Source organism: Anguilla anguilla, chromosome 13 (genome assembly GCF_013347855.1).
Source record: "Anguilla anguilla isolate fAngAng1 chromosome 13, fAngAng1.pri, whole genome shotgun sequence".
In the NCBI taxonomy this organism is placed as follows: domain Eukaryota; kingdom Metazoa; phylum Chordata; class Actinopteri; order Anguilliformes; family Anguillidae; genus Anguilla; species Anguilla anguilla.
In genome coordinates, this window is record NC_049213.1 from 22216505 (window position 1) to 22242135 (window position 25631).

At 45.9% G+C, this 25631-nt stretch overlaps 1 protein-coding gene across 4 annotated transcripts in view; it reads right to left on the minus strand.

Moving 5' to 3' along the window:
• The window catches only part of LOC118211011 (E3 ubiquitin-protein ligase RNF123), a 124129-nt gene that overhangs the window by 89736 nt on the left and 8762 nt on the right, over positions 1 to 25631 (minus strand). For all 4 annotated transcript variants that reach the window (XM_035387650.1, XM_035387647.1, XM_035387651.1 and 1 more), the window contains exons 5-26: positions 23981 to 24078; positions 23569 to 23623; positions 23338 to 23423; positions 23021 to 23107; positions 21767 to 21834; positions 21504 to 21629; positions 21074 to 21188; positions 20771 to 20875; positions 20282 to 20407; positions 20092 to 20184; positions 19549 to 19622; positions 18604 to 18721; positions 17993 to 18092; positions 17842 to 17903; positions 17524 to 17598; positions 16864 to 16984; positions 15577 to 15678; positions 10812 to 10912; positions 9187 to 9379; positions 8484 to 8629; positions 1207 to 1290; positions 864 to 971 (exon numbers count right to left, since the gene is read on the minus strand). In XM_035387650.1, coding sequence (XP_035243541.1) covers positions 864 to 971; positions 1207 to 1290; positions 8484 to 8629; positions 9187 to 9379; positions 10812 to 10912; positions 15577 to 15678; positions 16864 to 16984; positions 17524 to 17598; positions 17842 to 17903; positions 17993 to 18092; positions 18604 to 18721; positions 19549 to 19622; positions 20092 to 20184; positions 20282 to 20407; positions 20771 to 20875; positions 21074 to 21188; positions 21504 to 21629; positions 21767 to 21834; positions 23021 to 23107; positions 23338 to 23423; positions 23569 to 23623; positions 23981 to 24078 — 2243 coding nt within the window. The remainder of the gene's footprint in view (positions 1 to 863; positions 972 to 1206; positions 1291 to 8483; positions 8630 to 9186; positions 9380 to 10811; positions 10913 to 15576; positions 15679 to 16863; positions 16985 to 17523; positions 17599 to 17841; positions 17904 to 17992; positions 18093 to 18603; positions 18722 to 19548; positions 19623 to 20091; positions 20185 to 20281; positions 20408 to 20770; positions 20876 to 21073; positions 21189 to 21503; positions 21630 to 21766; positions 21835 to 23020; positions 23108 to 23337; positions 23424 to 23568; positions 23624 to 23980; positions 24079 to 25631) is intronic.

The window sequence follows — 25631 nt, forward strand, 5'->3', positions numbered from 1 at the left end:
AAACCCCCTGTAGAAAGTGCCAAGGTAACTGCTAGTAATTACTACAGCACCATTTGCATCATTTCAAAGGAGACACAATAATGAGCATTCTTCTAGTCTGAAGGTCAAATATGCCCGAAGAAGCACAAAAAGTACAAAAACCCACTGAGGCGTATTGCCTTCATTCATATTAATGACATTAACGGCATTTATGCTAAATGTTCAGTTCTGAATAAATCAACCAGGGGTTACTGTTGTAATGAAGAGATTGCCCTTCATACATGCATATAGCTACAAGGCCTAAACTCAAAATATACAGATTTTAATTCTGCAGGGACACTGACATCTCAACTTTACTAACTGATGAAAACATAGAAAGAAAAATGTATGAAAAGACTTACAGTGAACATGCATTCTTACTGCCACTCTGGATGATTGCAAATGTTAAAAACAAATTTAGACAGGACAGAGAGAATGGACACAAAAAGTGTCTGACTTGATTTATATTTTTAATTCCAGCAAATTTGTTGCGAGAAGAGAAATAGCGATGCACTTTGGCACACACAAAATACCTTTGTGTCAGAGGCTGTCATCGCTCAGCCAGGAGTGTTTTATTCTTCCTTTTACGTTTGGCAGAGAGCGCGGACCTGCACACAGGCCGCTCTGGAAAGGGGGCAAAGAGGAGAGGGAGCTCCGCAGAGGCAGTAAATCCACCGCTGGAACCCAGCACTCTCTGCGGCAGCTGGCATCTCCATCGGGGCAGCCTGGCAGCAGGGCACTGCTGGCTGCGGTTCTGACGTGATCCAGAACCCCCCCCCTCCCCCCCCGCCCTCCAACCCCACTCCCCCCCGCCCCGGCTCGACACCGCGCGGCCAAGCTGCTACCTTGGAGTAGATGGTGGCGTTGATCCAGGCCAGCCTGCGGCTCAGGTGGTTCAGCTTCTCTGCGAAAACCTTCTGGCTCTTCTGCAGCTCCTCCAGGATGTCTGGCCTCTACAGGGAAAATATCCATTTCAAACTTTCGTTAATTAACACAGAAGAGCAAAGACGTGTGAAATCCCCATGCCAACAAACAAAGATGTGCAGGCAGCTGACACGCAAGCGGTACACACAAGAATCATGATGTGCATGTTTGAGTGTGTGTTAAGAACGCGGAAGCACACCTGCTATGAGGCACGCACGCACGCACAAACACATGCAAACACACGCACACACACACACTGCTTACCCTTTCTGGACAGCGGGTTATCTTCTCTTCCGTGTCCTTCAGAGCTACAGCATATTCATGGACATCATCGGACACCACAACCATCTGAGAGAAGAAAGGCTTGCTGTCAGTTCTGTTACCAAATTATCCACATAATCTTCACAGCTCTATCCTCCACTTATCATCCGACATAAAGAAGTGGATTGTGGGTAATGACCCTGCACTGGTTTCCTGTCCAGGAGCTGTAACACAGGACCTATAGACCCACTTGACAGTCATGACTCATAACATATTCCATATTGCTAACATTGAGAGCTTTGACTCCCTACCTTTGAAGGCAAGGCAGTCCAATTTAATGCATTAAATTGAAAATTAAAGGTGTGAGACCAAGCACAATACTCCGACTAAGGACATTATGTATTGAAATTATTGTAAAACCAGAACTTCCTGTAGTTACTAAGCAGAGGACAGAAGGAACAGGCGGGCTGAGTATCTGGTGAATGTAATAAACCCACTCATACAGAAAGTGTTTCCTGTTGTAGATTCCAAAAGAAGGTCCCTCATTGTTAGCTATGCGTTGGTTTAGGGTCAGGATAAACAGTAAACCTCACATGTTAGACCCCATTATGAAGACTGCTTCACAGCACAATAAAAATCTGGAAAATTCATGTCAACATTTAACAGTTTCACAGTTTGTACATTTAAAAATTGGGAGTCATGCCTAACATCCTTTCATACAGCATACTGGTTCTTACAAAAATCTTTATTACTAGAGCATGTTAACGATCCATATCACAAGAATTATCTCAGTTAGTTATGTAGTTATGTCCCCCTGAGTAATGTAACAATCACAGGGCAAACCTATGTCCCAGTTTTCCAAAAAATCTGACAGGGTCATGTTTTAAAAAATAATTGTAAAATCTAATTTCACACAAGAACGATGCATACATTATTGATTTTGAGGTCAAATTAAATCATAATTTTTACATTAGTATCATTTTTAGACTTCCTCAGCTTGAGCAGCTGCCATACTTTTAATTTCCCTTTTGCCAGGATACACGTATGGAAACCAATGGAGTAATGCCAAGCTGGCCACCCTACCTGAGCCCCACTGGGACAGAAGAGGTTCAGTTAAACTAGAGGCTGCAGTATCACAGAGTGGCTCGGGTGGGACAGGTGCGTACTGTGAACACAACCAGAGCCCTACAGGCTAGACCAGCGGTTCCCAAACTGTGGACCGTAGGAGGGGCAGAGGTGGCTTCTGACACGTGTGGAAAATTTACCATCTGCACATTTCTATATGTGTTCTCTACACTTTACTTCACACTAGTCCAATAACGTCATTTGCTAGTTTCATGCAGAGCAGTAATTACAGAGTAAATAAAGCTGTTATGATAGAAACATAAATATAATATAAGAATTTCTGCATATATGAAGGTATGTTTTCAGATGGGATGAGGTAAAATAAAACAACATTATTATATGGGCTGTAAGGTCTGGGAACCAGGGAGCTGGACCAGTGGATATGACCATGCCATTAGCAGACTGTGACCGGAGGCACTGTAACTGTGGAGCACCAAGGCAGGGTGGGCTTAAAGTGGCCAGGCTTCCATGGGTTACCTCTGTACGAGCTGTCCAAATATCTGTAGATCAGCGCCATTACACTCTAGCCCTTGGAGAGCTGCAAAATGGGAAAGTTTCCATTCCCTCAGCACTTAACTCGATTAGCTTCCCCAACGCTGGTTATCAGTTGTCATCAACTCTCCTCTGACTGATGTTACTCTGCTTCAGGTCCACTGTATGGCTGCGCAAAACACTCACTGCCTCCCAAGCATGTCAGATGAGTACATCTTCAGGCTGCGGTATCCGCGCGTATGTGAGAGTGGCATGGCGGCGATTTCATTCGCTCTCCCATAAATGCAACACCTCAAGGGAACAGAAGGTGTAAGAGACAGGAAGTCATATCCAGCGAGTGCGCTTCCTGAAGGAAAGGAGAAGAACCCGATCCAGGGTATTTCTGGACCGATAATGAGACACCAAAAATGTGACGGCTCGCTTCACAGCAGCAAATCTCAATCTCTGCAGGACCCCAGAACCTCATATGAGGACAGAATGCACAAACATGTCCTACAGGCTAAATGAAAGCTAACAATCTGATCATGTTTCGGTTAGCTAGTTAACGTTAGCTAGCAAGAAAATGTCTTTTTAGTTGCTTGGTGAGGTAACATTAGGCATTAGAAAGCCATTAGTCTGTTAATATGTGGAATATAATGCTGTTGCAAAAGCTGCTTCATTGCCTGCAAAAACGGTCTGGGCCAAAACAAAATTACAATAAAACTAGAGAAAAAACAATTTAAAAAAAGAAAAAAAAATGATCAGCTTTATATAATATTTGTTTTCTTTGGTTCTTCATGTACAACCATAAAACATTATGGGTATTTACAGCCCTGAGATTGAAAATATGACTGCAGAGGTTATGGGAGAAGAGGCAGCTGTACAGCACTAAAACTGAGGCTGCTTTAGTTTGGCTGTTTTTGGGGTCATCATTTACACTTCCAGACTGCAGAAAGCCGAACCCAAAAAGCCATGCAGGCCATCTGCAGACAATGGCATTAAACAGATGCCAGGCTAAATACCAAATGGATGCAGACAGGTACTTACTTTCAACAACAATAGCTAGTGGCATTCATGCATTATTCAAGATTAATATTCTAGCAGCCAAACCTTTATTCCACACATAAAGAAAATGATATACCAAATACAACAGATTGTCATTCCTAAACAAGTATTTAACAGTATTTCATGTATTAAAGGGTAATGACAATCATATCTGCAATACATAAAAGTAACTTTGTTACTTTCCAGATCTTTCATGAGGACAAAACAGCGCTACCACAGGAGAAAAAGATTGGAGCATTTGGGCTTCTGGCACCTCTGAAAAGCACTCACTCCCTGCCATGGTTTAATAGAGTAGCTACACAACTTCTAGTTTTCATCTTTGCCATCTCCTCATATCATGTCCATATCTATAATGCATTTACTCTGTTGAAGAGATGGAACGAGCCATCCCTGTTTGAATACTACAGAGGCTTCTGGGATTCGGCCCAGGAATCAAAAACAGCATTTGTCCTTAGCTTTGACTCACAAATAACTCCATGTGTTTTGGTGTTTACTGAACTCAGTACAGTGTTTCAGATGCAAACAGCTTGACGTGCACTTATCCACGGGGCAGAGTTAAGGTCAAATATTTATTGTATTCAGGCACTGGCCCTGCATGTTAAATAAGTGTTGCATCAGCCCAAAACAACAGCCAGCCACACTAGTACCGCCATATTCTCTTCCAACATGAACACAAAACCAAATATAACAATAAGTACATGGTAAAGCCCATTAATAAACATGTTCCCATTTGTAAAGAGAAGCTCATTTGAAACAGACACCCATTAATAAACATGTTCACATCTGTAAATAGAAGCTCATTTGAAACAGACACCCATTAATAAACATGTTCCCATTTGCAAAGATAAGCTTATTAGAAACAGGCACCCATTAATAAACATGTTCACATTTGTAAATAGAAGCTCATTTGAAACAGACACCCATTAATAAACATGTAAACATATGCAAAGAGAAGTTCATTTGAAACAGACACAAGCAGAAGATGTGTGAAGACCCTGAACCGATCGGCCAAAACCGAGCTGCGTTTTTGAAGCTCACCTCCTTGTCTTGTTGAGAGACGTTGCAGCTGGCTCCAGTATAGGTGTTTCACCCATTTTAATGGAAGTCAATGGTAACAGTATGGTAAAACTCTAAATTCTAAATTCTTCGTCCATATGCCGATTTGATAAGTTATTGTGCTATTTGGACAAGACGGTAATATTTTGTGAATGAATCAGGGACAGTTTGTTTCACTACAGAGTCACTGTATCTCACTCGCTTAGTGGACTTAATGTCCCTACTGTGCAGTCTCTGGCTCCAATTTGCACAACATGGCGGTGCTCACAAACTACACATCCCGGGCTTCGTAACGCTTTTCATCAAGCCCATGGAGAGTCAATGGGTGATGTCACAGTGACTTTGTCCATATTTTTCTACAGTCTAGGTTCTAAACCCGCCAAAAAATGAAAGAGAAAGAGGGAATGTAGGGAAATAAAAGGTAACCCAAGGTTCAGGTTCCCAGGTGCCACCACGAGTAGGTGTTCTTGCCAGTCACCAGTAGAACTAAAAGTGAATTGTCATGCACACCTGAGGACAGAAGGATGCGCTACTCCAGAATTAAAACAAAGTGGAAAATGAACAACAGAAACTTCCGGGCCCAGGCATCCATAACCAAAGCAGTGCTCTGCAGGTCCTACAAACTGCCAGCAAAGCACCAGCCAAAAGAAGCTTATCGTCCTGCCCTTCTCGCGCTATCTCCTCCTTTCTCTTCCCCTCCTCCACCACCGCCAAATCTCCAGGTTAATCCCGCAGATTGTCAGGCACGGCGTGTAAAACCGATTTATTTACGGCCTAATCTCTTTTCTTTCTGTGAGAAACTTTCACTGAGAGAGCCAACCTTGTTGCGCAAAAGGGAGAATAGATCACTGGGCCCTCCTCTGACAGATAAGAACAGAGAGCTCACACAGCACTTCTACAAACTTCAGAACATTTACTTCGCCTTTCACAAGACCGTCTTAGAAGGACCTTGGAATTTGACGGGAAAAAATGACTCCGGAACCATGACCAGGACGCTGCTGACTACACTCTTCTGCAGTTCTGCTGAAGTGCACGCCAAACCCAAAGAGATGACGAAGATACAGCAATCAATCTACAGGGGCTGACAGCGAGATATGTCACTTCTGCAGATCTCCTAGTGTACATATATTACAGATGCCAAAGTCAGATCACATTCAGCAAAACAAATTGGGCCAAATGATAATTATAAAGTAGGGGAAAGCCTTGTAAGTCTAAATCTAGGTTTAACTTTAATGCAAACAGATTAAAAAAAACAAACATCCAATGTGAACTGCATAGCTCATTACTGGAGACAAGAGTCTTTTTTCCACTGCAAGTTTGCAATGTTTATAAGATGCTGAGAAGTTTAGAAGCGTACTTAGTCTAAAACACGTTCAGAAGAGAGAAGCCACATCAAAACCAAGGGACTAATTCTCCATGCCCTTTTTCCCCTCCACATTTTCACCCCACCCCCACCCTCCAACACACTCATTAGGAGAGCAGGGTGAAAAATGGCCAGGAAGTCTGATGTAATGCGTACGATGCCCGGAAATACACCTCCATCTTACACAGCTATGACTGATGGTGATGGCTGCGGTCCTATATTCTCCACATAGTGGCCTTAATTAGTCCATCACGCATTTCCCTCCTGATTACTTCTCATTTCAGACTTGGTCAGATTCCTTTAACCCTTCAATCGATGAACCAAAGCTGAGGAGAACTGAAGTTATATCTTCGCTCGTTTGAAATGATGGCACGTTGCACCAAGAAGAGAGAAGAAGAGAGGGAGTGAAATTTCAAATTAGTAACATAGGAGGGCTTCCCCTAGTCCCTCTCTTTCAGTGCATCTTCCATCCACACAGTGATGCTAGATTCAGTAGTTGATATCAATTTTCAGTGGTCAAAATAAACTTTCCTGTATGACATCACAGATGAGGACGAAGTTGAGCATGGTGAGCCAGGTTACACACACAAACACACACAGACACCTACGCACACACACTAACACCCCGCACCCCAGGAATGAATAAGTTTGGATGGTTCCAGAAGGTACTTGGGTTACATTTTTTATGACATATAATTTCATTAAATTAATTTCTGAGAGCTGCTCAGACTGTCATGAGTACAATGCTCTATTATTAATAAGAGCAAATTCTGAGCAAATATTATCATAATTAAATCCTTTGCTGACAATCACCATAAAATACAGCTCAAAACATTCATTTTGTTTTGGTTGGGGCATCTAAGAACAGTGTGAGCTGGCAGGGTAAACAGAATAAATTAAAAAGTAATTTCCTTTTAAATATCATAAGCGTGCCATTTTCACATTTTTATGTCTGTATTGATGACAACTTAAAATGAAAAGTCACACCGTGCAGAATTTGCCACGGTTGTTGTGATTTCATCATTTGTGTGAGGGGCAAGGTTCAGAGCAGTTTGGATAGTAAGTACTGTAGTCACGCACTTGGCACATTCTACTTGTGTGAAGTAGATGCTGTACGGTATTCAAATGAACATCACAGAATCATTCAGTGGTAATATGCTTGATTTTGGGCTGTGCGCTACAGGTTTGGACAGTGGGATACCCTTTACCCCACTATCCTGCTGACCTCACAGACTATGAATAACTTCACTATTACAGAGCAGCAAGTCTTCATTCTGAGTGAGTGAGTGAGAGAGACCGAATCAGTGAGAGAGTAAGAGAGAGAGCAGTCGCACCCATACACTGTGAGGCCCACGTGTCCCTTCAGTTTCGCGGAAATATCATCCACTTACCTTCAGAAAAGTGCGTGTATGAAATAAACATTAGTCATAATGTTGTCATAATAGCGTGTTTTTATGTATGGGTTAAGGAACAGTGAGACCAGCTGAACTCAATGGCAAATAATGAAAGCACACCCCCCGTTCTAAATAGACAAGGCTAGATAAGTTACGGAAGTTTTTTTTTTTTGTTCTGTTTTAATTGTCCGGTAGCATGCACACGTACAACCTCTGGAGGCATAATATCACTGTACATGCGGTTTTGGAGTTACCTGAAGTGTAAACCACATACTCACAAAAGCCCCTACACTAGCCATTATAAAGTCAGCAGGTCATCAGAAACCTCTCTAAGCGTCTATTATGTCTTTCATCGCACACAAAAGCGGTCTGTGCCAATCAAAATCATTCACTAAACCAGATATATTTTTCTTAAAATGACAGAAAGTGAACTTATTCCTTTAAATTGCCTTTTTAAGGTATATTTCTTGAATATATTGCTCTATGGTGAACATATTATGCATTTGTTAATGAATCACTCTGATATAATGTAACTGGTATAGGGTCTGTTGAATGAACTTAAAGAAATGCACAAATGAGCCTATGAGCATAATACATAACAATGAGAACTAACCATTCACTGCATCTAAGCTTCCAGATATAAACTGAATGAGTATAATCATCAATCAAGGTAGATTCAGTGCCCCCTGAGTTTTATTTGGTGCATGACGCCCCTGTGAGTGAGTCACTGAGCGAGTCTTACCATATCCATCTGCTCAGAGTGAGTGAGTTAGTGAGTGATTCATACGCTCTGACGACTCCGTTACCTTGCCCAGCTGCTGATGGACGCTCAGGTTGTACATCATCACAATGCCATCCAGAATCTCCAACAAGGACTTCTCCGTGATTGGCTGGTCGGGTTCTTCCAGTGGTCGCCCCAGCAACAGCCCATCGTTACCATGGCTTCCCTCGACTAGTGGAGGTGAGGGGTGGGGGAGAAATAGGGTAGAAAGGATATTACCTCCAGGCATTTTCCCCAGCCGATATCAGTAATAAAATGAGAGATAATAACTCCACTTCCTGAAGGTGCTTAAATGATTAGTTTTTTCCAGTTCTGAAGCTGGACTAATTGGCTTCCAAGAGGATATTCGGTTCTGTATTAAGCCGTTCCTATGGCACAATGTTCTTGTTAGGAAACAGGAAAAGAGCCCCATTAGCATACAGCAGGCCTTTTGAATATCAGTGTTTTGTATTCAAATGGATTGTGGGCTTGCTTCAGTCCTTTCAGCTATGATTGGTAGGTCCTCTGTAATTAGCTCGCACAACTGCAGTGACGTTTTCAGAGTGCAGAACAGGAGACTGCCATCACACCCTTTAACTGAAGGCGAAATGCTGACACATTCTAGCCCCGAGGTGGGAGAGTGAGGTATCACGATCGCCATGACATGACCATTCCAAACTGGCGAGAGAAAGCGTAAAAAAGCATGAAAAAATTATTATTTTTTTTAAAAAAAGGAAGTGGGTACTCACTGTCCTCCTCGGTCCTCTGTTCCACGGCCAGCGTGCGTATTTTGACCTTTTCGGGCGGAGCCAGGGGCCGGCGGGGGGTCATGAGGCTGACGGCGGCGGTGCTGAGGAAGCGGTTGGCCCTCCCCAGGGTGGGGGAGCTGAGCCAGCTGGGCCGGGCCAGGGCCCCGCCCATGGCCGCCGCCCCGAAAGGCCTCTGCAGGCCGCGGGAGAGAGAGACAGAGACGCTGACGCGCACAGCTCCACTGGGGCACTGCCCTCTCCTACCACTCAGCTTCAGTTTCACATTTTCAAATCAAACATTCCGCTCGTATTAACAAGGCCCACTGCAATGAAAGCAAAAACTGCCATAAACTGCATAAACAAGTAAAGCTCATCATATAACTTTGAAAGAATTTACAAAAAAATATAAATATCACTATGAACACATTACATTACATTACATTACATTACAGGCATTTAGCAGACGCTCTTATCCAGAGCGACTTACACAACTTTTACATAGCATTTTACATTGTATCCATTTATACAGCTGGATATATACTGAAGCAATTCCGGTTAAGTACCTTGCTCAAGGGTACAACGGCAGTGTCCTTACCCGGGAATCGAACCTGCGATCTTTCGGTTACAAGCGCAGTTCCTTACCCACTGTGCTACACTCCTCCCACATAACACATAATAATAAAAAAGATAATAATCAAAGTCTGATTTTATCCAAATTTCACACCATCGAGGAGAGGTTCCCAAACTTTCACACAAGCCACATGACAAATGATTCAATTCCTTATTAAAATGCAGACTTACATATGCTCAGATATGAATTTTTTGACATATTATTAAAAGAACTGCACATAAAATGCACTGTATACAGTATATTGACTGGTCTGGGTGTCAATGGCTTACAGTAAGGCAGCAACTGTCTCCAGATTGAAGTCATTTTTAAAAGACATATTTTACAGTATTTTATCATCCATTTTATGGTAAGTTCTTTATACTACAGTTTCCTATTGTTCTCTGCCTTTAAATGTATGTATTGTACAGGGGACAGTTGGTGTGACCTGCATGTAGTTTAGTCCGTGACCAGCTCTCTGACCACACGGGTCAGTCTGTTCTTTTCACTGTGCATTTAGAGTGACCAGAGAGCGAGCGCTCCTGCAACGCAGCCCTTTAGAGTGACTGCATACCTGTAATGCATCCCTTTAGAGAAACTGTAGAGTGACTGTACTGTAATGCAACCCCTTTGAGTGACCGTAGAGCAACCATACTTGTAACGCAACTCTTTAGAGTAACCTCAGAATGACTGCGCCTATAATGCAACCCTATAGACTAACCGGGAAGTGACTGTACCGATAACACAATCCTTTAGAGTAACCATAATGTGACCGTACTGCAATGCAACCCTTTAGAGTAACCATAGAGTGACCGTACTGCAATGCAACCCTTTAGAGTAACCATAGAGTGACCGTACTGCAATGCAACCCTTTTGAGTAACCGTAGAGTGACCGTACTGCAATGCAACCCTTTTGAGTAACCATAGAGTGACCTTACTGCAATGCAACCCTTTTGAGTAACCATAGAGTGACCTTACTGCAATGCAACCCTTTTGAGTAACCGTAGAGTGACCGTACCTGGGCTCCTCCAACTTCCTCGTCCTCGTCCAGGTCGTCCATGGAAGTGGCCTGGATCTCAGACGGATCAACAATGATGTTGGCTTTAGAGGCAAGGTCATCTGAAGAGCACAGTAAAGCACACACAATGAGTCCCATAAAATCTGTCATTGCAAAAGCCCAGTGCACTTTTACCACCCAGGGCTCCCTCTTATTCTGAGTGGCAGGGTTTCTCTGTGCACTTGAAGAATTACAGGTTTTTAAAAGAAAAGAAAAAAAAGAAATAGCTTCTAGAGACGCCAATCTTTGGGACCAAAACAATTCAACTGATTAGAAGCAATCAGAGAAACACACAATGTACGCACACACACACAGCCCATCGTTGTGAGCCCATGACTAGAACACACACAAACACGCACACACACACACACACACACACAAGCACACGCACACACACACACACACACACACACACACAAGCACACGCACACACACATTTCTTTGAGGCAATGATGAGAAACAATCATATACATATACACGCATACACTTTTTGTCCAGGCGAGAATCAAAGGAACAGGACCAAAAATCACAGTAAAGGTCATGTGTCGTAAGGTGGGGGTGGAGCACACAGAACAGCCTGTCATGTGTCCTAAGGTGGGGGCGATGCCAGAAAGGGCGGTCTGCTTCGCAACAGAAGGGGGACATGAAAAAGCATCACCCAATAAAGGGCAGAGAAATATGGTTTCATTACTGTGATTCCTGGTGATATAGAGGCTTCATCACACCTTCGCAAGTGACCTCTAAGTGGCTATAAATTGTGTTTACTAAAGTGATCACTCAAACCATAAATCTACCACTCTATAAAAATAAAAAAAAGGTCTAACCCATAAATCAGTAAAGAAAAACATTTTGCCAGAACAGAAAGGGGGCACTAACCACCTGCGGCGAACAGGGGGTAAAAAATAAACAAAGACAGAAAGATTGCCCCAGGAGGAACGGAGGCTTCCCAATCACTCACAGACTGAGGAAGGAGTGAACCACAGCACAGCCCCAACCCCCCCACAGCCTCAGAGACGCCTCCCCCTCCCCCCCCCCCCCCCAAAACCCCAGCCCAAAGCATTCGCGCTGCGCCAGAAAGAGACGCGTACAAGGACTGGAGGCTGAAAGAACGACCAGTAAAAGAGGGAGGGGAGGAGAGAAAGAGAGGGACTGTGCAAAGACGCCCCTCCCATAACGCACTGGCAAAGCGAGGTCCAGGTCGCTCTGGGGACACGCCCGTGGAGAGGCGGTCGAAGCCGCGAGACAGACTCAGGCTCACGGCGTTCTGCCTGCCTGCCGGTGACGAGGCTGGCGAGATCGCGGATATCGCTTCAGTGTCCCCTGTCCGCCCGCGTGGAACAGCGGTACGATCGCCCGCCCGCCCGCAGCAGCGTGAGCATGAGCGATGATGCGGATGATGAGGAGTCAATAACCTCTAAATCAAAATCAACCCGCCCCCAACCGCCCGCCACCAAGGTCCTCCACACAGTCACGCCTGACGCTCGCTGCCTGCCCGCGGGAAGTGAACGCTCCAATCTCCTCCCTTCCCCCAGGCCCTTCCACTCTCCCGCCCCCTGTGCACCTGCAGGCTGCAGCAACGGGCGAGGGCCTTCAGGAGAACAACACCGTCAAACGCCGACAACTCCACACTTCCTCAAATTACAGCGTTTCAGACAGAAGCTGGTTTCACGGAAACCGTCGTCTTTTTCTGAGCGATAATAAAGTGGCGAGGGGGGGTGGGGCTCCTGCAGGGGAGCAGGGTTCGCAGCAGGGGGCAGCGGTTTGCGTAGAGACAGGCCTAAGTTACGGCCCGGTGAAGCCGCGTCACCGCGACGACACACTCGCACCCGGCCCTCTCCTCCACTTTAATCACACTGATTGAGTCCCAGAAACCCAGCCAGCCGTGCCCGCTGGCTTACTTCCTGGAAAGAAACAACAAACCAGAGAAGAAGTAGGAGAAGAAGAAAAAGAAAAACAGACATCAAAGAGTGAGTAACAGGTTTGAGTCTGCTTCCTCTCCACACCCACCCACCCGCCCCCCCCCCCACCCACCCGCCGGTGGTAAATCCAAGGGCTCGCCAAATTACCCAGAAAGCAATCGATATCCATCAGCTTCTCGTTCCGTGATGCTGACAAGCGCTAGCTCTCCGCAGCCAGCTGTGCGCTAGCGGGAGGCCTAGAGCGCTAGCTCTCCGCAGCCAGCTGTGCGCTAGCGGGAGGCCTAGAGCGCTAGCTCTCCGCAGCCAGCTGTGCACTAGAAGGAGGCCTAGAGCGCTAGCTCTCCGCAGCCAGCAGTGCGCTAGCGGGAGGCCTAGAGCGCTAGCTCTCCGGAGCCAGCTGTGTGCTAGCGGGAGGCCTAGAGCGCTAGCTCTCCGCAGCCAGCTGTGCGCTAGAAGGAGGCCTAGAGCGCTAGCTCTCCGCAGCCAGCAGTGCGCTAGCGGGAGGCCTAGAGCGCTAGCTCTCCGGAGCCAGCTGTGTTCTATCGGGAGGCCTAGAGCGCTAGCTCTCCGCAGCCAGCTGTGTGCTAGCGGGAGGCCTAGAGCGCTAGCTCTCCGCAGCCAGCTGTGTGCTAGCGGGAGGCCTAGAGCGCTAGCCCGCCATCGCAGCCGATTCATACTTTCAGCAAACGAGCACGCCTCGCGCCGGCACCTCTGATGCAATACCCGATACACTGCGCGCCTCCCAAGAAAAACATTTGTTCGCGAACCTCCGAGAGAGGTGTTCGCTCAGCGGAGCGGGGGGGCCGTGCGCTCCTCGCTCCTCGAGCCTGGGTCGCTTCCCGCAGTCGATGCGCTGCGCTCCGGGCGGCGCTCACGCGGGCGGGCCAGGCGGGGGGCCGCCGGGATCTCAGAGGCTGATTGCTCTATCGGCGCTAACAAAAGGGCCCTGAGAGAAGCCAGGGCGTCTCTAAAAGGCCTGATTGCTCTTTCATCCCCGCGCGTCGCGCAGGATCAGGAGACAAAGACGGGCCCGCCGCTCACGCAGCGCCGGCGGCACCAACAGCGCGGAGCGTCGGGCGAGAACGCAGCCAGGATGACAGCGCTCCGTCCGACCCTCTCCGCCCAGTCCATTCTGAAGCATTCGGGCCGGAGTTTCGAAAGGGGCGAACTCAGACAAACGGCCGCAGTTATTATCAGACTGTCAAGGAAAGAAAGAAAATCACGTGCTGAACCTCTTTACGCCGAGAAGAACTGGAGGCCATTTATGAACGCAATTCTCGGTTCGGGGCTTTTTTGTGCGGCCTTGTCAATACAGTCTTTAAAAAATTTCCTACACATGGAATACAAGAAACACGTACAATAGAATGTGCCACAGGAGGGGCACTACCTGCTGCAACTGGAAGGCTGGCTGTGGAACACAGGCAGTGATACCACGCCCCCTAGTGGAGCTAACAGAAAAACCAATTCCAATCGATTCATATTTGGTATGAATTTGTGCGTGACCCACATCTCTCAAAATAGGATCTACTTCTTATTTAAATCCTTGCTGATGATTATTCAGTGCAATAATAACTGTGCTGTGTAATAAGAAGCAGATCGTCTTTTTATGGGAGCTGCAGGCCATCCCACACATTCATATATACTTGCATTGCCAAGCACCCCCATCTGCTAACTGAGGAGAAAATTCTATTAAAGGAGCTAGCAGTACACTTTAAAACGATTCAGAGTCACCTTCACTTGTCAGGCTCAGAACCTTATGGTACTACGAGCCTGACCAAGTTGACACTGATGTGAGGCAAGTCCCCTCTAAAGCCTAACCCCAAAACGACGGGCAATCACTCTCCCTCTGTTTTTAAGCGCACTTATTCATAAGCGTCACTGAAATAAAGACCTCACAGACGAGGGCAGGCATGGAGGTGATTGGGGGGCATAAAAAGCAACAGGTGCGGTCTGCTGCCATGACCCTGATAAGAATTTATGAAGAATTATTATCAAGCGCTGGCTTCGAAGCCAGCACTTTCATTTCCTCATTACTGAGGGAGCGGTGAAGGGCCAAACAATCACCTCCCCCTGAAACCTGCCTCACACAGCGCTGGGACAAGCCTTGTGCAAGATGGCGACTCCCGCGAATGCGCAAAATGAATTCTAGTGTGCAGGTGGAGTGATTAGGAGGTGAACTGGGACTGGGCCTAAAGATCTAGTTTCCAAATAACTCTGTTGTCAGGTACGTTTGAGGACCTGGCGTAGGTAGGGCTCCCTCCGCAGGTGAGGAGTCCAGCCAACCATGCATAACACTGGCTAAAACTTCTTAAAGCAAACAGAGTCCGCACACTGTGTTAGTCACACCCAAATAACTACCTTATCTTAAAATACACCACAACGTGATCAACATTGCGACCAATATTGGATTTTCATCAGGATAAATTTCATCTGAAGGGCACCTGTATACAGAAGCTTGGGTTGCAGGGTAAGACTGAAACTAATGTGTAAATAGTGCTAAATGTATCACTTGACATAAACTAACAATATAATATTAATAATACGTGTCTCTAATCTAATATGAGCTCATATTAGATTAGAGAGTTTACTGTACTTCCCACAGAATGGTACCAACATTCCCATTCTATGACTGCTTAGTGATCTTGCCTCATAACATTTTTCCATTACACACACACACACACACACGCAAACACACACACAGCTTGACAGCTTTTTCTTTTACATTTAACCCTGCAAATCTGCTCCAGTCATTCTAACCCCAGACTGTGTCTGACGGCATAAGGATGGGAGAAGGCATCTCCGCGCACCTTTCAGGGTTTTCTTGAGGTGAGAGAGGAGCCCCCCCAGACGCTGGAGATCAAAGTAATCCACCTTTCCGTTGTAGAAGAGCTGGGGAGGGACGTAGGCCTCTGAAGCAGCGGAAGAGAAAGGGAGATGAAAACAGTCAGTCCTCAATCAAAGGAACCTCGGGAAAGCACGTCCGCCATTTACTGACACACAAGACCGGCGGCACAACGATGATGACGACAGCAGTGGACGGACGAGGCGTGAAATTACCTTTCAGGAGGCTTTTTTAATAACATTCTTACGCTCGTATTTTACACTCAGACAGATATTTTTACTCGCGAGATGCCGTGCTTAAAATAATACTGAAAGAATGAGCCCATTAGATCAGGCATAATTGTCCATTACTTTGTTCAGTGGAATGCAGCAACAACAGCCCGGCTAGGAGGGTCTAAATTACCACTTGTGTGTATTAAGAGTGTCTAAACTACCAGGACCAGCATAACAGTAAACTGCAACCCACGCAGTGCTTTCAATTCACACACTGAAGCCATTAAAAAGGAGGGGAAGCAGTAACATTATGCTCGATGCCCATTGGCTAGTGTGAAAACAATAAGACAGGGGTCTCCAACCCTGTTCCGAGAGACCCAGAGGACTTCATCCATTACGGCAGTTAATTACACAGTTTAGTCACTTCATCCGGTTCCTCTGATCGGAAGTGGTTATGGATTTTAACATTAATACAAATGCCAGCAGACCCTGTGGCTTTCAAGACCCCCGGCTGCAGGCACCATATTAACAAACGAGCATCATGCGTGATGTCATAGCTCCTCCCACTTCAGCGTGGCGTATGTTTAATAACCACTGGGAAACGAGAAGCCTCTATGTGTGTGACATCCAGTGCTTATGCAGCACAGCAACATGCACCTGGAGCAGTGCAATGAATTACTTAATGCTCCAAAAAGTGAAGTTTTAGGAGCGATCAGTCAAAACAGGAAGTTGACTCTAAAGGTCAACTCAATAGGCAGAACATTATGTTACTTTCCAAAAGTTCCATCTACAGAACAGAACGCTCGCTTGAAACAGTTTGTGACATCTTAAAGCACCCCTCAGCAGCGGGTTCGTAGGTGTTTGGTGGGTAAGGTAAAGTTAGCTCTGCTACGCAGGTGCTAGGACAATTATCGCAATGAATTCAAGTATGTAATTTGGCACAGCATAAAAGCCGTTTTAGTTCCATTGTGCACTCAGGTCAGTTCAGGTAAACTTCTGGTGTTTCTGGTGCTTCTGGCGCTAGTTAGCATGCCGCTCACCTTCACTGCTGACGCAGCCCACACTCTTCCTCCTGCCCTCGTCCCAGTACCCGCGGACGGCCGTGATGAGGCGATGCAGGAAGCAGACCATGTACTCAGGGGGGCACAGCACTGTGGGGTTCTGACAGACACCACAACCATTACAGTGCATTAGTGTTACACCCCAGAGTCCATTACAGTGCATTACTGTTACACCCCAGAGTCCATTACAGTGCATTAGTGTTACACCCCAGAGTCCATTACAGTGCATTACTGTTACACCCCAGAGTCCATTACAGTGCATTAGTGTTACACCCCAGAGTCCATTACAGTGCATTACTGTTACACCCCAGAGTCCATTACAGTGCATTAGTGTTACACCCCAGAGTCCATTACAGTGCATTAGTGTTACACCCCAGAGTCCATTACAGTGCATTAGTGTTACACCCCAGAGTCCATTATACTGCATTACTGTTACACCCGAGTCCATTACACTGCATTACTGTTACACCCGAGTCCATTACACTGCATTACTGTTACACCCCAACCAGACTCCATTACAGAGGCCTAATAGCAATTCCGGACATATAGGAAGCTGAATGCAGTTCTTGAATCACGATTCATGTTCAAGGGAACCTAAGAGACAGTCTGAGCAAGCAGGCAGCAGAGCCCAGGCCTTACCCCTCTGTTGCTAGCATTCTCCTGAAGGAACTTGCGGAATTTATTCAGGAATATGTACCGCGAGGCTTCCCCCCCCTGCCAAGAAAAACAAAATACAAGCTTTGTTTAAACAGTATGTGCTAGTTTAAATAAAGTTTCATTTAAAAATCAATTTAAATGTAAATTTTAAAAAAATAAATGACACATAAGCAAAAATCAAGTAAATGCACTGGAGTAAATATATTAATGAAAGAAATGAATGAATAAATTTCATGATGGCAGGCTGAGTGAGCATGCGAGTGAAGGCAGCCAGTGATTGACAGGTCAGTCACAGCTTACCGTCCCTTTGTCCTTGTTGTTCAGCATCAGCCTGAGGATTTGAACCTGCAGCTCCTCCACAACTGCACAAAGAAGACGTGACACAGCGGATTAAGCGCCCAGGCGGGATGGGTTTCCAGGGGTGAGAGAGGGGTGGGGAGACGGGCCTTACCTTCTATCCTCTTCTTCAGCCTCTGGCAGCCTCTCTCATAGGCGCGCCTCCTCAGCCTCTCCTCCCCGCTCTCCTCCTTCTGCTCACCCTCATCCCGCCCCTGTGGAGGACAGCCGGGACACAATATGGCGGTTACTGAGGGGCCTAGAGCAGAGGACATGTGATACATGCGCACTGTTACTGTGCACTGTGTGGATCTCTATAGTACAGGACACAAGCAGCTGTGCCACACTGATAGAGCTACACAGTCTCCATGTGCGCTGAGATTCGCTACAACCAATGACACTTAGCCATGCCAATGCCACATGTTTATACGGTTGCTGTGTGGTTCACGACAGCCAATGATGCTATTAATGGACTTTCACTACATTGAAATCTCTTCCCACCAAATGATGTCAAATAAACAGACTAAACAGATATCTTTATTTGTTTGAATAAAGTTGGGAGTCGATTGAATCCACACGCACATACACAAAATTAATCTTAGTGATGTAACCCTAACTTGTAGTGAGTGCGGATAAAAATGAAATGGTGTTGAGTGAGAAGTCAATGAGACTGTTGAAACAGGAGAACCATGTCTCAACACACACAGTGTGTACAGCGCACCGTACCTCCTTGTCGAAGCGCGTGGGCCACCAGGTGGTGGGGATGAGCTCCTCCAGCCCCGCCTCCTTTACCCGCAGGGGGGTCTTGATGTAGAAGAAGACCACCGAGCGCAGCACATCAAACGTGACCATGCTAAGGACTACACACGCTCAGATGAGTGCGCGCGCACACACACGCAAGCAAGCAAGCATGTCGCACACGCTCACCTGCACACACACAGGCGTACACACACACACACACGCAAGCACGCCCGCCGCACATGCTCGCTCACACACACACACACACACAAAAGCACACACACAGACATACACGCGCACGCTAAGGTACACACACGCACGCACGCACACACACACAGATACAGAAGGTAGGATATTACAGTGCTGAATACTAAAGGACTCCAAACGGTAATCAGGGTGGGGATCTGACCCGGCCTGTGATCTCCGCACTGACAGCGTCTTTAATATCCTCTCCAGACACAGACACACCTCCTCTGCTTTAGAAGCTCTTCTCCATCTGGAACCCCCCTACACATTCATCCTTTAATTACAGATTCTCCACTGAATCCATTTTTCCATTCATTCATATTCAAAAGTGAGTCATCTCAAAACGAGGCAGGATCCTGCTCCTCTTGTTCCTGAAATCCTGCTGATTTCTACAGCTCATCAGAGCTGGCTTCCTGCAGAAGCCGCTCTCCATACTTGGAGGAAGCTTCTAGGGTTTGCATTTTTACAGATTATTCAGGAAATGCTGCCTTTCCTATCCTAAATGTCTCTGGAGCCCTACTAGCATTTGCTTTATCACTGAACGTTCTCTCGTCAGACAGTGATAGCACATAATGTGCGTGTGTTTGACATACAGGTGGTCTGCCTCTGGTTCAGACGTTTCTGGTCCGTATTTCCCGTTTAATGTGGGAAAATCATATGTAATGCTCTGTGTGACAGAAAGGATATAAGACGTTGCTGAGGAGGTACTTCCTGGACTTCTCGTGCCGAAGGATGGCGGTCGTCAAGCGCAGGTAATGGATCTGCGAGTTAAAAGACGTGACTCATCAGGCCGGGGGAAGGACGACAGATGAGGTTTAACTTCACTTTGTTCTTGTATATGAAGTGTTCATTAACCCCCAAGATAAAGATGCATGCCAAAAATAAAAAAAATTCCTTTCGATGTGAAGTATGACATTTCTAATCATAACAGCTGGAAATCTGGCATATTGCGTCCTTCTTTAAGGGTATTTACACTAGCTCATTAGCATAAGCTTTGACATAATCCCAGAAACACCACGGCAAGAGGCTCTCTCATGCGTTCGTATGTGCATGTCTCCACTAACAACATCCAATGAGATAGATGTACCAAAAAAGCGTCATTTTCCCACTCTGGACTTTTTACTGCACAAACTTAGTACTTCTAGAGATTCAACGAATTCTGGGCCCAACATTTTTCCTTAAGATCTTTTCCAGATGGTCTTGTCCAGATTGACTTACAAACCCTCTTACCTGGAAGCCCAGGTCAGGGATGATGGGGGAGAACCTGTAGGCTCTCAGTAGTGACATCATCAGCTGCTTCAGGCACTCGTTCACCTCGTAGTCCTGGGGAAAAGACACACACACATACACACACACACACGTGAGGAGGACCTTAAAGTGGAACAGCTCACCCAGTCGCGGAGTTCGGCCCTCTCCTCACCTCCATGAGCAGCCAGAAGAGGTCTAGGAGCTGCTGGATGAGGGGGTGCTCGTCCACCGAGCCGCCCCCCTCCAGGATGCCCAGCAGGAAGTTCATTAGGACGTCCTCCACCAGGTAAACCTTACACTGCACACAGGGAAAGACCCACGATTACACACCAACATGATGTCCCTACACTGTCAGGACCTTACAAGCTTCTGATAATCACCAACACTGTAAGGATACTACACTGTTCTCTTACGTACCAACATAGTGAGGACCCTACACTACTATGCTAATTACCAACACAGACAGGACCCTTCACTATTCTGCTGATTACCAACACTGTTAGGACCCAAATAATAATTCTAATGCAACATGAAACAAACATTGTGAAACCAATCTTTGAGAAGAACAACTTAAATTATTTTCTAGAGCATCTACTTATAAAATCTGATTTTCCATCCTTTAAGATCTTTCTTTCAGGTATGATGAAGTGCTCAGGCTGACCATGAGGGGTGCGAAGTAGTTGAAGATGTGAGCCAATGTGACCAGTACTGTGGGCTCCCCATGCAGCTGCCAGCTGGAGCTGTCCTTCTGCACCAGCTTCCCCTCCTGCCAGGGACACACAAAGAGGAGTCCCAATGGAGAAAACACACCGACAGCAACACACAAGCGTGCATACACACACACACACACACATTCACACACTAACACAAACCAACAATAACACACACATACAAATATTCACACACTGACAACAACATGCACAGACACACACAGTTTATTCCTTCCTCAGCAGCCAGACTGTACCTGAGTGTCTATCGAAGTGGACAGTACATTCTTAATATATCCCAGCAGCCTGTGGGCCTTGGCGAGGTCAGCAGTGGGGGGGCTCTGCAGGGGCATGTAGGCCTCCACAGGGTATGTGGGGAAATGTTAAGGAGACTCATACTGAACTTTCTGAGACACACAAACACACAGGCGATATTCGGTGACCTTTCACCTCACAGAGAGAACCTTTCATAAATAGCTGAGGGAAGGATCCTGACAAAGAGAAGTAGACATGGAATAACCGCATTATACAGAATACAATTATTAATAATTATTAAAACATAATTTTTATATAAGTTTACAAAACCTACTTTTGGTAGTTTACAGCTGAAAACCTATTAGCAAGCGGTATAGGAAACTCCTGACAGCGTAAAAGAGGAGTAGCATGTCTGTGACCTGTAAAGGATATCGTAGTGGGCGGCTTCCAAAGTTGAAGGCCACGGACTCTTTGAAGGACAGGCTGATGGCGGGGAAGTACGCAATGCCAGGGCCCATCTTAATGTTACTGAAGGCTGTCCCCAGCGACTGGCCATTTCTAATAGGTCAGCAGAAAGACAAAGAGGTGTATAAACAGAGAGAAAAAAGAGTTGCTATCGCAACAAAACAAAAAGATATGAACGGGTGTTATCGGAAGTTCAGCTCAACAGGGAGTTTTTATTCATCGTAACTCACAGGCAAAAAGTTATGGTCCCTTCGTCCAGGTCTATCAAGCAGCTCACAATATCCCCAGCAGCCCATGACTGAAACAGACCAAACACCCACACCTGTGAATCATCAATTACCTGCAGACCACAACTACAACACAACACACCTAATAAATGACAACTTTCTGGAACTGGCAGAGAAATAACATTAGGAGTAAGAGGCCTATAATAAATATTATAATACAGCCTATAAACTAAGCTGTACTTAATTTAGTGTTAAAGTGTAGCTAATGAAATGACAACAACTTCCAAATTGTATTACTGAAGTGAAGCTTGTTTTTAACTTTCTGACAGCTGGTTATTAAAATGGACCAGGGGTCTGACACCTTGTGCTCTGTGCCAGCTGCTGCACTGCTAGCATTCACAGAGCTGATGCGAGCTAACATTTCTTCTGCGTCAACTATCAAATGCTGTTTCTCTGTGATTTCATTTTGTGCAATGTCACTATTGAAAAAGTTGCTCACTTTGGCAAACTTGCCAGCAATTTTTTGCTGCTTAGCTAGCGGGCTACCATTAGAGATCAACATGTTCACTGTACATCTGCATGCTACTACACCATGTCAAGAAAACAAGAGAACAGTCATCGGATGCAAAGCACCATTCAGCTACTTGAGTTCTAACTGCTCCCCCTTGTGGAGAATCTTGTAGAATGAGTGAAAGTCAAGTCCATGAGTCCATAAAAGAGTTGAACATCTATTTGTAAATGGAGAGCTGGTGAGTACTATGTTCATCATAGGAGACGCTACAGACCAATTTACTGAAAGGCCTACTGTGATACACGTATAACGTGGGTTATGGTAAACATCACGATTAGCCAGGACCCCCGATCCTGCCGGCAGGGCCTCTGGCATTCGTCTGTGCTGCCAAAATAGAGCCCAATCGAAGCCCATGAACAGACACGGATAGCTGCGAATGAATCCCATGACTGCAATAGACTGAACATCAATATCTGAGAACATGCTGACAGAACAGGAATAACAACCTCCTCTAGGACTGGTTTTTATTTGTTTTGTTCTGTTTCCTTGGACACATTATTACCACACCGGAAATCTCTCCTACAGATGGTAAGCGCTCGTCCCCAAAATGTACCACATCACACCTAAACCTGAGCCAAACGGTGGAGGCCGATGTGTTACTGGAAGAGCCAGACTGTCAGTGTAAGAGTTTCCCGCCTCTTCTTGTCGACCGGGCCCAGCGTCCTCCCAGACCGGACGTCTCTCACCTTGCCGTAGTTAGTGGTCGTGACGTTCCACTTGCGCACTCTGTTCCCGTCGTAGGCGTACGAGTCCGGCGTGTCGCCCACACCCTCCTGCAAAAAGCCGGGAGGTGCCTCCGTCAGACAGACAGACAGACAGACAGACACACTCACACACTCTGTCTCTCATAGAGCTTCTGAAAAAACTGGAAGATCCCATTTTTAAAAGTAGGTAAATATCTATGTCCTTGTTTATTTCGCGCTGATGTACACCAGGATGAGGTGAGCACCATGGAGGCTCTAAATGCAGGGCCTCAGTAAATGGGCTCAGACAGACAGCCTACCTCCTGGTTGAACCTGCAGTTCAGCGTGCACCATCCGATCTGCATTAGCCCTTGGGAGGAGATGAGCACCTCGTACACCCACTTTCCTGCCCAGAGGCAAAGGAGATGGTCAAAACAGGCAGGGTGTACAGGCAGTTTACAGACACACCACATTTTCTGCAAAATATGAAAAATGTTTACAGTTTATCATTTTACTAGAACACACAGTTGTTACAGGTGTGAAGCATTTACCTTTGAACACGCAGGTAGTCGCTCTGATGGAGCTGAAATTGCTGTGGCCGATGACCTTGTGTGAAAAAAGACAGGAAGTGACAAAAGGCCATCACACCTGACGATCAGTATATATACACTGCAAAAGACTTTAAACTGAACTACACCACACAAAACGTGCATTTTTAAAATGGATTCATGATCAAACATAAAGCCAATCCTAATAGACTGAGTTTTTTGAAGGAATCTAAAAAAATCACAACAGAACCCAACAAACTGCACTGTGCTCTATAAGCCCGGACCTACATCAGCAACAGCTGGGAGAACAGCGGGGGGGTCACCCTCAAATCCGGCAAATTCAGGAAATGAGTTTAAACCAAAATCACAAACGGAAATGGCAAGAGGCTGATCTCCCTGATTAGCCCGGACTTACCCCCAGGAGGTCGTCGTCTACGAAAAGGAGTCCCTCAAAGCCACTGGTGTGATCCAAGACCACGGTGGGGGGGCCCAGCCGCCCTTCTACTGTCTGATCTGGGGTAGGAACGGGGGGGGCATCACGCATGTGTGTCAATCTTCATAGACCAATAAGGAGCAGCACTAATTGGGTCATACTTTTAAGGTTAGCTTGTGTAAATGCATTTACCCGCTGCAATAAAAATCTGTTCTGAGGCTAAAACAAATAGCGGTAAAATGGGCTTTATCCCAGAGGAGTTTGATTACATTGTATGTGACTGGTTCTCCAAGGCTGGTAAATTGAAACACGAGATCCAAAAGCACAGTATATAGGCCTTACAAGAGTCAGAAAAAAAAAACAATACACTCACATGGAAAATTCAGTTCACACACAGATGAGCACACACACACACACACACGCACACACACAATTCTTCGGCTATCATGCCCCTTGAAGAACAGGGTGCAGCAGAGTGCCTGGGGCTCTGTTCCACGATTTGCAGGACGTTAAACCGTAAAGCAATCACACTGGCCACATTTAACCTGCGCGTCACAGTCCTCCAGGCATCACAGAGCCATTTCACAGGGAGCACTCCGATTCCACCCAATCCCCTTCCGCTACACGGCCGGAAAGAGAGGCGCCTAGAAGTGAGTTTGTTATCACACCCCTATCCTGTCACCACCATAGAGCGGTGTGACAGGCTCCCTGCAGAACTACAGTTCCCTGCATACAAATACGTCTCATAGAATACCGTATGCAAATTCCAAGCAGCACTTGAATCACTAAGGGCAGGGTAATGACTTTTTTCCCCCTGTTTGTTTTAACCAGGCAGCTCTACTAAGAGGGCATTTCTCTTCTAGAGTGATATCCTGGGCAATCACCCGGCACAGGAAACGCAAGGGGACCGCGCAGCCAATCAGAGGCAGGAGGCGATTAGGTGCCCAGCTGCAGGGAGGCTTCGCTTGGAATGAGGCTGGCCATGCCACCCTCTATCCTGTCCATGCAGAACACACCAATACAGCCAGCGCGTACCACGGTGATAATGTACAGTCACATTGTGAAATCACAAGTACTTGTATAATTTTTTTTAATTAATAGCAAAATGAAAAAAATATCCAATAGTAAATGACTAGCATATTTGGTAACAGCCTATTTGAATTATAGACCTGCATGACACTGTGGATAACATGACATATCACTGGTTATAACCAGACATGAGCGCATTATACAGCTTATGACGAAAGGCCATTGTCAAGATTCATGCAGCAGATATTTGGATTCGGTTATTTAAAATTTGTAAAATTTGCTGCACACATTACATTATTTATGACATTAGCTGAAACACACTGTCAAAGTCTGAGTACGACAGGTTAATATTATTTCATGCTTGTGACAGTGTTATTCAGGCTTTAAGGCATATTGTTCAAATAAAGTACTACTGGTGCTGTACATCAGGGACACCCACAGGATTTCTTCTCAAAGCGTGCAGAAAAAAATCATGTCATGTTAACTGGAGTATAGATCCCACATCTGAGTGTTGTTTGACATTGTTAGACACTGAAAGGCAGACATTTTAAATGCTGGCAGGCCGCTGAATCTCAGAGGTTTAATGCAGCTGAGGTATGCAGAG